The sequence below is a fragment of the Ranitomeya variabilis genome, chromosome 5 (genome assembly GCF_051348905.1).
Source record: "Ranitomeya variabilis isolate aRanVar5 chromosome 5, aRanVar5.hap1, whole genome shotgun sequence".
NCBI classification, from domain to species: Eukaryota; Metazoa; Chordata; class Amphibia; order Anura; family Dendrobatidae; genus Ranitomeya; species Ranitomeya variabilis.
Window position 1 is genome coordinate 299,342,706 of NC_135236.1, and position 12,946 is coordinate 299,355,651.

A 12,946-nucleotide genomic window follows, 5' to 3' on the forward strand; every position below is an offset into this window, starting at 1 on the left:
AGTGGGGCGTCGTACCCTGGTCTGAATCTGTGTTCCATTACTTCTGTGTCTGACTCTGAGGCCTGCATTCCGCAGGTCTGTATCCGTGTCCAGTTCTAGTATCTGTGTCTGTTCCTGTCTGAACTCTGGTCTATGTCCGTTCCTGTTGTCTCCTTGCTTGATAACCATTTCCACTCTGCTGTGTGTACCTCTGCCTTATCTCTCTGCTCTGTTTGCCACTACCAGTGGCTCAGCACCTCTCGGCTCTGCCCTCTGTGTCTTGCTCTGCCCTCTGAGTTCTGCTCTGCTGCTCTTGGCTCTGCATTCTGTGTCCTGCTCTGCTGCTCTTGGCTCTGCATTCTGTGTCCTGCTCTGCTCTGCACTCAGTGTCCTGCTCTGCTCTGCACTCTGTGTCTAGCTTTGCTCTACACTCAGCTCTGCACTCTGTGACCTTGCTCTGCGGCTCCACTCCTTGCGGTTCTACCTGGCTCCGCTCCTTGCGGATCTACCTTGCTCCGTTTCTACGTCTCCTGCTATTGGCTCCGCCTCCTGCGTTTCCGCATTTGTCCCCGCCTCCTGCTCTTGGCTCCGCCTCCTGCATTCTTGTATTTTACTCCACTTCCCGCTCTTGGCTCCGCCTCCTGCGTTTCTGTTCTTGGCTCTTGCCCTTGGCTCCTCCTGTGTTCCTGCTTTGCTTCAGCTCTTGCGGTCTTTCCCTTCCTCCGTTTCTCCTGTTGGAACAGGTCCCTACCTGTTCCTAAGTACTTGCTGTGCCTGCCTGTATACCGGTCCATACTGGTCCTGCCAGTGTTCCAGTTCAGTCCTCCTGTCCTGCCTGAGTGCCAGCTGTGCCCACCTGCTTGTGTCTCCGTCAAGCCAGTCCGCCCGTTAGGGCCTCTGCCGCATCCATCCGTCAGTGTCACAGATGTGACTGCCTGTCTTTGTCCTGTTCCCCGGTGGGATGAGCATCCCCAGCCAGACACCACCCTGGAGTGGTACCTGGTAGCTACCTGCCGCACAAGTCTGACCTCACCATCAGAGGCTCCAGCGAACACCTAGGAAGCTACTTAATTAAACCCATTCCAGGGAAGTCTGGTCTGTGGTCCAGTGGGTCCACACCCCCGCACGCCAGCACCAACCAGTCTGGGTGCGAGCGTTACATGATGAATATGAGAAAGCTTTGAAGCAGCTTCAGCAAGATCATCAAATTGTATCATTTTGCTGTTTTTCTGTAGTAATATCTGTTCCTCAGTTACAGGACTATGACCTTCCATCTCAAACGTACTGAATCTCAAGTTTTCTTTTAGCTGTATTTCCCCTTCATTATTCTAGTTTATCAGTTTAATTGTACTTACCATGTTTAAAGCATTGTCAGTTACATAGCAAGAACCTGTTCTTTTTTTGAGTTCATAATCTTGCAGAACTTTTCCCGCTAGGGTCTGGAGAAACTGGCTGCTGTGAAGAGCTGTAGTATATTTTACTGCCAGTGTCTTGGTAACAATTTTTTTTGTCACAAACAAATCTAATGTTGATAGCAAATTAGTTCTCTGTGATGTGTACTGGCATCCAGTTTGAAAAACATAAAGCTTCTCTTGAGTCTTTTTAAGATTCTCCTTTTGGTTAAGGCCTTTTATCATCACAAATTTTTCTAATGCTTTCTATTTCCAAAGAAACGCTGAGTTTGCAGGCCATTTCTACATTAAGAGCTGTAAAAGCTGGCTGTGCAAATAATGATAATGGTACACGGTTTTTCACAACAAGCTTGATGAGCTGTCTTTGAAACATGTCTGCTGTCATTGTTACAGTAACTTTGTCACTTACAAAATATCTTGTAACTGATGTTTGAGATGCTCTTTGCTCCTTGTAGGAAGTACGGGGCCCTCATTTCTTGGTGTCATTGTGATCTTTCCAAGTCACAGCTTTGAAAACTTCTGTGTATACTGTAAGCGTTGTAAATGTCTTTTTAGATAGGAAGCTCTTGTAGGAGCATTTTTATCACTGCCTGAGCATGCATGAGCTCTCAGCATTTGTTTTCATCTGTCATACACTGACACAAAATATTTTTTATCTTGAGGTAATGTGAAATGCTCAAATACAGCTGACTTCATAAGAAGTTCTTCGGCATTTTGTAATTATACAAATTCCCTCTTAATATAATTTTGTCATATAAAAAGGTATATTGTAATTCCTGCAATAATAGGGAATCATGTATAATTTTGCAATAAAACAAACTTTGCATATATTAACAGTACAGATGATGACAAAGTTTTATTTTTTATTAGAAACCTTTACCTTGAACTTTCAATCTTCGGCGTTTGCTGAGCTGCACCTTGAGAAATGTTTAAGATCATGATGCAAATTACCACACTCACTCTAATATCACACATCATCCCATCAGCCAGAGCCACCGGACTACTGCTCCTAATATCCCACATCATCCCGTCAGCCAGAGCCATCGGACTACTACCCCTAATATCCCACATCATCCCGTCAGAGCCAACCTTGTAAGGTTGGCTCTGTTACACCAATTAAAATGATACCTGGGTTAGTGAAATCCGTCTTGTGTTTCTTTTTTTTTTTTATCTTTGTTTGAATTTTTAAGTTAATGAGATGCTTCATGCCAGACAGAGAAGTTTTCTGATTCTGGGCAGTCTGTGGCAGAGGGTGGTCTGTGTCGGCATGGTAATAAATAGTGTTATTTCCAGCTTTACAGAAGAACGAGGACACCATAGAAATGATAACAATAATAGGCCTCAGTTACCACAACTGTCTACAAGGAAAAGTGTTTCTTATAGCAACCAATCGCAGCTCGGCTTTTATCTTTCAAACGGCTCTGGTGAAATGAAAGATACTTAGTGATTGGTTGCTATGTGGAGTGGTGTGTGTGTATATATATATATATATATATATATATATATATATATATATCTCACATGTGGAATTATATACTTAACCCCTTCACGACCTTTGACGCATACGCTGCGTCATGAAAGTCGGTGCCAATGCGACCTATGACGCAGCGTATGCGTCATGGAATGATCGCGCTCCTGCAGATCGGGTGAAAGGGTTAACTCCAATCTCACCCGATCTGCAGAGACAGGGGGAGTGGTGCTTCAGCCCAGGGGGGGTGGCTACACCCCCCCGTGGCTACGATCGCTCTGATTGGCTGTTGAAAGTGAAACTGCCAATCAGAGCGATTTGTAATATTTCACCTAAAAAACAGGTGAAATATTACAATCCAGCCATGGCCGATGCTGCAATATCATCGGCCATGGCTGGAAATACTGATGTGAGCCCCCCCCACCCCACCGATCGCCCCCCCAGTCCTCCGTTATGGGGTCCGGTCCCCTCCGTCCTGTGCTGCGCTGCCCCGTGCTCCTGCCCGCTCCCCCGTCCTGCTGTCCGCTCCCCCCTGTGGTCCGATCACCCCCCCTGTGCTCCAATCCACCCCCCCACCACCCCTTCATACTTACCGATCCTCCCGGTGTCCGGCCGTCTCCTCGCTGGGCGCCGCCATCTTCCAAAATGGCGGGCGCATGCTCAGTACGCCCGCCGGCAGATTCCATTCAAGTACATTTTGATCGCTGTGGTAGGTTCTACCACAGCGATCAAAATAAAAAAAATAATAAATAAACCCCCCCCTTTATCACCCCCATAGATAGGGATAATAATAAAATAAAGAAAATATATATATATTTTTTTTCCACTAGGGTTAGGGTTAGAACTAGGGTTAGGGTTACGGGTAGGGTTAGGGTTAGGGGTAGGGTTAGGGTTATGGCATGTGCGGATTTGGCTGCGGATCCGCAGCGGATTGGCCGCGGATCCGCAGCGGATTGGATGCGGATCCGCAGCGGATTGGCCGCGGATCCGCAGCGGATTGGCCGCGGATCCGCAGCGGATTGGCCGCGGATCCGCAGCGGATTGGCCGCGGATCCGCAGCGGATTGGCCGCGGATCCGCAGCGGATTGGCCGCTGCGAATTCGTAGCAGTTTTCCATCAGGTTTACAGTACCGTGTACACCTTTGGAAAACCAAATCCGCTGTGCCCATGGTGCGGAAAATTCCGTGCAGAAACGCTGCGTTGTATTTTCCACAGCATGTCAATTCTTTGTGCGGATTCCGCAGCGTTTTACACCTGTTCCTCAATAGGAATCCGCAGGTGAAATCCGCACAAAAAAACACTGGAAATCTGCTGTAAATCCGCAGGTAAAACGCAGTGCCTTTTACTTGCAGATTTTTCAAAAGTCGTGCGGAAAAATCTCACACGAATCCGCTACGTGGGCACATACCCTTAGGGTTAGGGTTGGAATTAGGGCTAGGGTTGGAAATAGGGTTAAGATTAGGCTTGTGGTTAGGGTTACGGATAGGGTTAGGGGTGTGTTGGGGTTACAGTTGTGGTTAGGGTTGGGATTAGGGTTAGGGTTGGGATTAGGGTTAGGATTAGGGTTGGAATTAGGGTTACGGGTGTGTTGGGGTTAGGGTTGTGGTTAGGGGTGTGTTGGGGTTAGGGTTGGGATTAGGGTTATGGCTACAGTTGGGATTAGGATTAGGGGTGTGTTGGGGTTAGTGTTGAAGTTAGAAATGAGGGGTTTCCACTGTTTAGGCACATCAGGGGTCTCCAAACACAACATGGCGCCACCATTGATTCCAGCCAATCTTGCATTCAAAAAGTCAAATGGTGCTCCCTCCCTTCCAAGCCCCGACGTGTGCCCAAACAGTGGTTTACCCCCACATTTGGGGTACCAGCGTACTCAGGACAAACTGGGCAACAACTGTTAGGGTCCAATTTCTCCTGTTACCCTTGCAAAAATAAAAAATTACTTGCTAAGACATAATTTTTGAGGAAAGAAGAATGATTTTTTATTTTCACGGCTCTGCGTTGTAAACTTCTGTGAAGCACTTGGGGGTTGAACGTGCTCATCACACATCTAGATAAGTTCCTTGGGGGGTCTAGTTTCCAAAATGGGGTCACTTGTGGGGTGTTTCTACTGTTTAGGCACATCAGGGGCTCTGCAAATGCAACGTGACGCCCGCAGACCATTCCATCAAAGTCTGCATTCCAAAACGTCACTACTTCCCTTCCGAGCCCCGGCATGTGCCCAAACAGTGGTTTACCCCCACATATGGGGTATCAGCGTACTCAGGAGAAACTGGACAACAACTTTTGGGGTCCAATTTCTCCTGTTACCCTTGCAAAAATAAAAAATTCTGGGCTAAAAAAATATTTTTGAGGAAAGGAAACACATTTATTATTTTCACGGCTCTGCGTTATAAACTTCTGCGAAGCACTTGGGGGTTCAAAGTGCTCACCACACATCTAGATTAGTTCCTTGAGAGGTCTAGTTTCCAAAATGGGGTCACTTGTGCGGGAGCTCCAATGTTTAGGCACACAGGGGCTCTCCAAACGTGACATGGTGTCCGCTAATGATTGGAGCTAATTTTCCATTCAAAAAGCCAAATGGCGTGCCTTCCCTTCCGAGCCCTGCCGTGTGCCCAAACAGTGGTTTACCCCCACATATGGGGTATCATCGTACTCAGGACAAACTGGACAACAACATTTGGGGTCCAATTTCTCCTATTACCCTTGGAAAATTAAAAAATCCTGGGCTAAAAATCATTTTTGAGGAAAGAAAAATTATTTTTTATTTTCACGGCTCTGCGTTATAAACTTCTGTGAAGCACCTGGGGGTTATAAGTGCTCACTATGCATCTAGATAAGTTCCTTGGGGGGTCTAGTTTCCTCCAATGTTTAGGCACACGGGGGCTCTCCAAACGCGACATGGTGTCCGCTAAAGATTGGAGCCAATTTTTCATTCAAAAAGTCAAATGGCGCTCCTTTCCTTCCAAGCCCTGCCGTATGCCCAAACAGTGGTTTACCCCCACATATGAGGTATCAGCGTACTCAGGACAAATTGGACAACATCGTTCGTGGTCCAGTTTCTCCTTTTACCCTTGGAAAAATAAAAAAATTGTTGCTAAAAGATCATTTTTGTGACTAAAAAGTTAAATGTTCATTTTTTCCTTCCATGTTGCTTCTGCTGCTGTGAAACACCTGAAGGGTTAATAAACTTCTTGAATGTGGTTTTGAGCACCTTGAGGGGTGCAGTTTTTAGAATGGTGTCACTTTTGGGTATTTTCAGCCATATAGAACCCTCAAACTGACTTCAAATGTGAGGTGGTCCCTAAAAAAAATGGTTTTGTAAATTTTGTTGTAAAAATGGGAAATCACTGGTCAAATTTTAACCCTTATAACTTCCTAGCAAAAAAAAAATTTGTTTCCAAAATTGTGCTGATGTAAAGTAGACATGTGGGAAACATTATTTATTAACTATTTTGTGTCACATAACTCTCTGGTTTAACAGAATAAAAATTCAAAATGTGAAAATTGCGAAATTTTCAAAATTTTCGCCAAATATCCGTTTTTTTTCACAAATAAACTCAGAAATTATCGACCTAAATTTACCACTAACATGAAGCTCAATATGTCACGAAAAAACAATCTCAGAATCGCTAGGATCCGTTGAAGCGTTCCTGAGTTATTACCTCATAAAGGGACACTGGTCAGAATTGCAAAAAACGGCAAGGTCATTAAGGCCAAAATAGGCTGGGTCATGAAGGGGTTAACAAAAAAAAAAAAAGTGTGAAACAACTGAAATTATGTCTTATATTCTAGGTTCTTCAAAGTAGCCACCTTTTGCTTTGATGACTGCTTTGCACACTTGGCATTCTCTTGATGAGCTTCAAGAGGTAGTCACCGGCAATGGCTTGCACTTCACAGGAGTGCCCTGTCAGGTTTAATAAGTGGGATTTCTTGCCCTATAAATGGGGTTGGGACCATCAGTTGTGTTGTGCAGAAGTCTGGTGGATACACAGCTGATAGTCCTACTGAATAGACTGTTAGAATTTGTATTATGGCAAGAAAAAAGAAAAACGAGTGGCCATCATTACTTTAAGAAATGAAGGTCAGTCAGTTCGAAAAATTGGGCAAACTTTGAAAGTGTCCCCAAGTGCAGTGGCAAAAACCAACAAGCGCTACAAAGAAACTGGCTCACATGAGGACCGCCCCAGGAAAGGAAGACCAAGAGTCACCTCGGCTTCTGAGAATAAGTTTATCCGAATCACCAGCCTCAGAAATCGCAGTTTAACAGCAGCTCAGATTAGAGACCAAGTCAATGCCACACAGAGTTCTAGCAAATCCAGGAAAAAGATGTGCACACTGTCACTGGGTTGGTGCAGGCATGAACAAAAATAGTCCAAGTATAGGAAAAATCAGCCGCACTCAATTGGTTGAACTTTCAACCAATTGAGTGCGGCTGATTTTTCCTATACACAGAGTTCTAGCAGCAGACACATTTCTACAACAACTGTTAAGAGGAGACTTTGTGCAGTAGGTCTTCATGGTAAAATAGCTGCTAGAAAACCACTGCTAAGGACAGGCAACAAGCAGAAGAGACTTGTTTGGGCTAAAGAACACAAGGAATGGACATTAGACCAGTGGAAATCTATGCTTTGGTCTGATGAGTCCAAATTTGAGATCTTTGGTTCCAACCACTGTGTCTTTGTGTGACGCAGAAAAGGTGAACGGATGGACTCTACATGCCTGGTTCCCACCGTGAAGCATGGAGGAGGAGGTGTGGGGGTGCTTTGCTGGTGACACTGTTGGGGATTTATTCAAAATTGAAGGCATACTGAACCAGCATGGCTACCACAGCATCTTGCAGCGGCATGCTATTCCATCCGATTTGCGTTTAGCTGGACCATCATTTATTTTTCAACAGGACAATGACCCCAAACACACCTCCAGGCTGTGAAAGGGCTATTTGACCAAGAAGGAGAGTGATGGGGTGCTACGCCAGATGACCTGGCCTCCACAGTCACCAGACCTGAACCCAATCGAAATGGTTTGGGGTGACCTGGACCGCAGAGTGAAGGCAAAAGGGCCAACAAGTGCTAAGCATCTCTGGGAACTCCTTCAAGATTGTTGGAAGACCATTCCCGGTGACTTCCTCTTGAAGCTCATGAAGAGCATGCCAAGAGTGTGCAAAGCAGTCATCAAAGCAAAAGGTGGCTATTTTGAAGAACCTAGAATATAAGACATAATTTCAGTTTCACAGTTTTTTGTTAAGTATATAATTCCACATGTGTTAATTCATAGTTTTGATGCCTTCAGTGTGAAAGTCCAATTTTCATAGTCATGAAAATACAGAGAAACCTTTAAATGAGAAGGTGTGTCCAAACTTTTGGTCTGTACTGTATGTACACACACACACACACACACACACACACACACACACACACACACACACACACACACACACACACACACACATATATTTCAAGCATTGAAACAATATAATTGCCCCAGCTTATCTCTATCTATCTATCTATCTAATGTTGGCATTAGTGTACATACAACATATTTGCTAAAGGTAATACTGTCTACACCCAGCTGAAGAGTTTAGGTGTGTGTCTTTCACTCTGGTGTCGTTTCTCCGTTATTTCAAAGTCTTTGGACAAAGACATTCCAAAAACTCCTCTCAAAACATTCACACAGACTTGAGCTCCATTCCTGAAAACAGGAGATGCATGTAGAATATCCAAAATGGAGTTAGGATAGGTAAAAATAAATCCTGCTCTCGCAAGAGTCATGAGCCATAAGGTTTATTTATTTTTTTCAATGAAAGATAAATGTCTTCCAAAGGTAAAAAAAAAATTCTGTCTAGCATGAGTGCTGACAAGTAGCCAGGTCGAATAATCTCACCATTCATCCTGTTCTTTGAATCAGAGTCTGTTTACCTATACATTGATAAGTGACTTGCAGAAATATGGTAAGGCTATGTGCACACGTCAGGATTTCTTGCAGAAATTTCCTGAACAAAACTGGACATTTTCTGCAAGAAATCCGCATACGTTTTTTTGGCGTGGGTTTTTTGCTTTTTTTTTCCGGAGGTTCCTAGTGCAATAATATAGTGGGAAATCCGCAAAAAATCAGCAAAATTAATGAACGTGCTGCTTTTCTTACCACGATGCATTTTTTTCGCGGGAAAAAAACGCAACATATGCACAAAAATTGCGGAATGCATTATATATGATGGGAGGCATTTGTATACGTTTTTATCGCTTTTTTTATAGTGAAAAAACACGAAAAATCCTGAACGTGTGTACACAGCTTTAACTCTAAAATATTCTTACTCAACAGTGAAAAGACGGAAGCATCTTACAGAAGGGGATTGTCAGGTGCTGGCACAGAGCACAGAAAGTGTATGCTCCCTCACTCAGCCTTTCAACCAATGGAAAACCAGGCATGATGTGCACAGAGGTCTGTATCCACATAGCAGGATCGAAAGAGGCTTCCGAGGTAGGCACCTCCCCTGTATCACATCAACTCCATTTCTGAATGTATCGACGGAGACTATTATTTTTCTTTGTTTGGATTTCTATTTTTCCACCTTTTGTGGGGTAAACGCTTCATGTAGAAGTGAGTTGAACCCATAGGATCAGTAACCTGATATGTCAAGTGTCCAGTTTACACACAGAAAAGTGTAAACGTTTTAGTCAGCAGTGGCTAAAAGTAAGAATGCTTTAAAAAAAAAAAAATCTGTTTTTGATTTTATTCACATCAATTAACAAAATTCAAAGTGATTGATTAGAAAGTACATGTAAATCAGTATTTGGTGTGACTATCCATTGTCTTCAATTTGGCATCATTTCTTCTACTTATGCTTGCACTTAATCAGGCATTTTGTAGGATTATAGTTGGGTATAGGAGTAACCAGTTATACCAAGCAGGTGTTAAGGTCATTTTCATATGTACCGTATTTTTCAGATAGTAAGATGCACTTTTTTTCCCCAAGATTTTGGGGGAAAATGCGGGTGCGTCTTATAGTGCGGATATACCTTACCGGCCGTGGTGGTGCAGGATCGCTGCTGGAGGAGGCAAGATTGGAGCATTGCTGCAGGCTGGGATGAGGGGGTGTTCCGATGTGCGCCGCTGCGGGTGTTCGGTGGTGCGGAGGCTCAGTGCTGAGATCTCAATCTCTTGAGATCTTGGTGCTGAGATCTCCATCTGTGCATGCGCCGCCCCCAGCCGCCATTTTCCCAGAGTCCACTGCATAGTAATCCATGTAAGTGCGGGGGCTCTGGGCGTTCACAAAATGTTGGCAGAACATCGGCAGCGGCAGACATTGGAACACCCCCTCATCCCATCCTGCAGCAACACTCCACTCTTGCCTCCTCCAGTAGCGACCTTGGGGACCCTGCTTCACCACAACCACCACCCCCGGTAAGTAATAAGATGCATGGATTATAAAAAGCACCACCATTTTATTAAAAAAAGTTTGTTTTTTTTCCCTATTTTTCTCCTCAAAATTTTGGGTGTGTCTTATAATCCACAAAATATGGTAGGTTGAGATAGTCATTAGCTGAAAACAGCTGTATATGAGGCTTAAAACTGGTGAGAAACCACCAGGGCCCATCAAAAGTAAGATGGTTTCTTGTCACAGGTTCAAAACCATGTCAAAGCTGAGCACAGCAACAAGACACAGTAGTTATTCTGTATCAGCAAAATTCCAAAGAATATGTATTGTAACCAGTGACTAGGTTTCATTGTGCCTGATGAAGACGCCAGTCTGACTTTAAAACACGTTGCATGGACTCTACCTTCCATTTCATACGTGTCTTAGGTTGTTTATTAACCTTTTGAGCAACATTTTAATGCTAAAGTACTCACTTAGTCTACATCCCATTGGTTCCACTCTTCTTTTCATCCAGACTTCCTCAACCAGTAGTGCACAAGAATCACTATATTCCTCCAGACTTTATTTTAAGGTTTCAAAACGGACTGGCGTATCAGGATGTGCTGTTCAAGCTCCTTTGAAGAAGCAGAAAGAAATTTGCATTGTTGAGGACCATAGGCACAGTGGTCTGCCAAGGAAACAGTGCAGTAGTTATAAGACACATCATGCTTACTACCATTAGAAATCTGAAGATTTCTCACAACCAGTGAGACTTGGTTACATGAATCTACTGTTAAAATAAATCTGTCCAGAAGTGAAGTTCCAAGGAAGCCATACCTTTCATGAAGACGCAAGGCCAAGGGACTCAACTATGCCTGAAAATATAGGAACCGAGGCTCAGAAAAATGGCATCAGGTTCTCTGAACTGATGAATCAAAACATTAAATATTAGGCTGTAGCAGAAGGTATTTTGTTCACTGAAGGACTGGAGAAGAGTACAATATTGAGTGTCCGCAGTCATCAGCGAAGCATGATGGAGGTTTTTTGCAAGGTTTAGTCCGGATTATGGCTTGTTCACACTAGCATGTTAAGGCCCCGTCTCACATAGCGAGATCGCTAGCGAGATCGCTGCTGAGTCACTAGTTTTGTGATGCAACAGCGACCTCAGTAGCGATCTCGCTATGTGTGACACGTACCAGCGATCAGGCCCCTGCTGTGAGATCGCTGGTCGTGTCGGAATGGCCTGGACCTTTTTTTGGTCGTTGAGGTCCCGCTGACATCGCTGAATCGGTGTGTGTGACACCGATCCAGCGATGTCTTCACTGGTAACCAGGGTAAACATCGGGTTACTAAGCGCAGGGCCGCGCTTAGTAACCCGATGTTTACCCTGGTTACCAAAAAAAACAAACAGTACATACTCGCCTTTCGGTGTCCCTTGCCGTCTGCTTCCTGCTCTGACTGAGCCGCCGTACAGTGAGAGCGCAGCGGTGACGTCACTGCTGTGATCTGCTCTCACTGTACGGCGGCTCAGTCAGAGCAGGAAGCAGACGGCAAGGGACACCGAAAGGCGAGTATGTACTGTTTGTTTTTTTTGGTAACCAGGGTAAACATCGGGTTACTAAGCGCGGCCCTGCACTTAGTAACCCGATGTTTACCCTGGTTACCCGGGTGCTGCAGGGGGACTTCGGCATCGTTGAAGACAGTTTCAACGATGCCGATGTCGTTCCCCTGATCGTTGGTCGCTGGAGAGAGCTGTCTGTGTGACAGCTCCCCAGCGACCACACAGCGACTTACCAACGATCACGGCCAGGTCGTATCGCTGGTCGTGATCGCTGGTAAATCGCTATGTGAGACGGGGCCTTAACTTGGACGAGGGCAATCTGAGAAGAAAAAAAAAAAGTTGCACTCGAGCCAATGTTATACAATGAGGCAGTGCAGGTCTGAATATTTTTTTTTTTATTTTTTTTTCTCGTTTGTATTTGGAGTGATGAAAAAATTGCAGCATGCTGCGATTTGACTGTAAACTCAGATGTGTGCTAGAAAAAAACATGCCATATGGGCAATCAGTATTGCATCCAAATTTTACCGATGCATTGCAGTTCTGTAACATGGGAAACTGTAACTGATAACTGATCAGTAGGGATGAGTGAATGTGCTGGGGTATTGCGTTATCCGAGCATGCTCGTGTGCTAACTGAGTGTCTTCGGCATGCTCGAAAAAGATGTTCTAGTGCTAAAAAAACAACAGACAATTCCTGCATGTTACAGCTTTTGAACGGCCACAAAACATGCAGCTGCGGGAACTAGAACATATTATTCTATCATGCCGAAGACGCTTGGTTAGCACATTGGCATGCTCAGATAACGCATCATCCCAGCACTTTCGCTCATCACTATTGCTGAGTGAAAAACAGATTGTATATAGATGACAAATGAGGGAAAAAAACATCCCTTCTAACACTGATTACATAACAACCACAAGATGGATGTAGGTAGTGTAGGGGTTTCACTCACTCAGGTGCGACGGCTGACACTTAGGAGGCAGGTTCCAACAAAAGTTCAAAGGTTTATTGCTCCATAAACCAATTAGCATAAACAGAAAACAAATAGCCTTTAGCTCAGGCAAAGGAAAAAACAAGTGTCCATTCCTTCAGGCTCAGTCCTGTAGCCTTAACACCCTCTGGAGGCTAGCACCTCCACACATATCCACTGTGTTAAGCATTAGGCTTTCTTT

The 12,946-nt window shown here is 44.5% G+C and overlaps 1 protein-coding gene across 3 annotated transcripts in view; it reads left to right on the plus strand.

Moving 5' to 3' along the window:
- Positions 1–12,946, plus strand: part of FBH1 (F-box DNA helicase 1) — a 131,843-nt gene that overhangs the window by 4,712 nt on the left and 114,185 nt on the right. The window contains exon 2 of one of the 3 annotated variants that reach the window (XM_077264472.1): positions 9,178–9,336. The exons of 1 other annotated variant lie outside the window; for it this stretch is intronic. In XM_077264472.1, the coding sequence (XP_077120587.1) occupies positions 9,178–9,336 (159 nt within the window). The remainder of the gene's footprint in view (positions 1–9,177; positions 9,337–12,946) is intronic. One more of the 3 variants, XM_077264473.1, reaches the window with a different exon arrangement.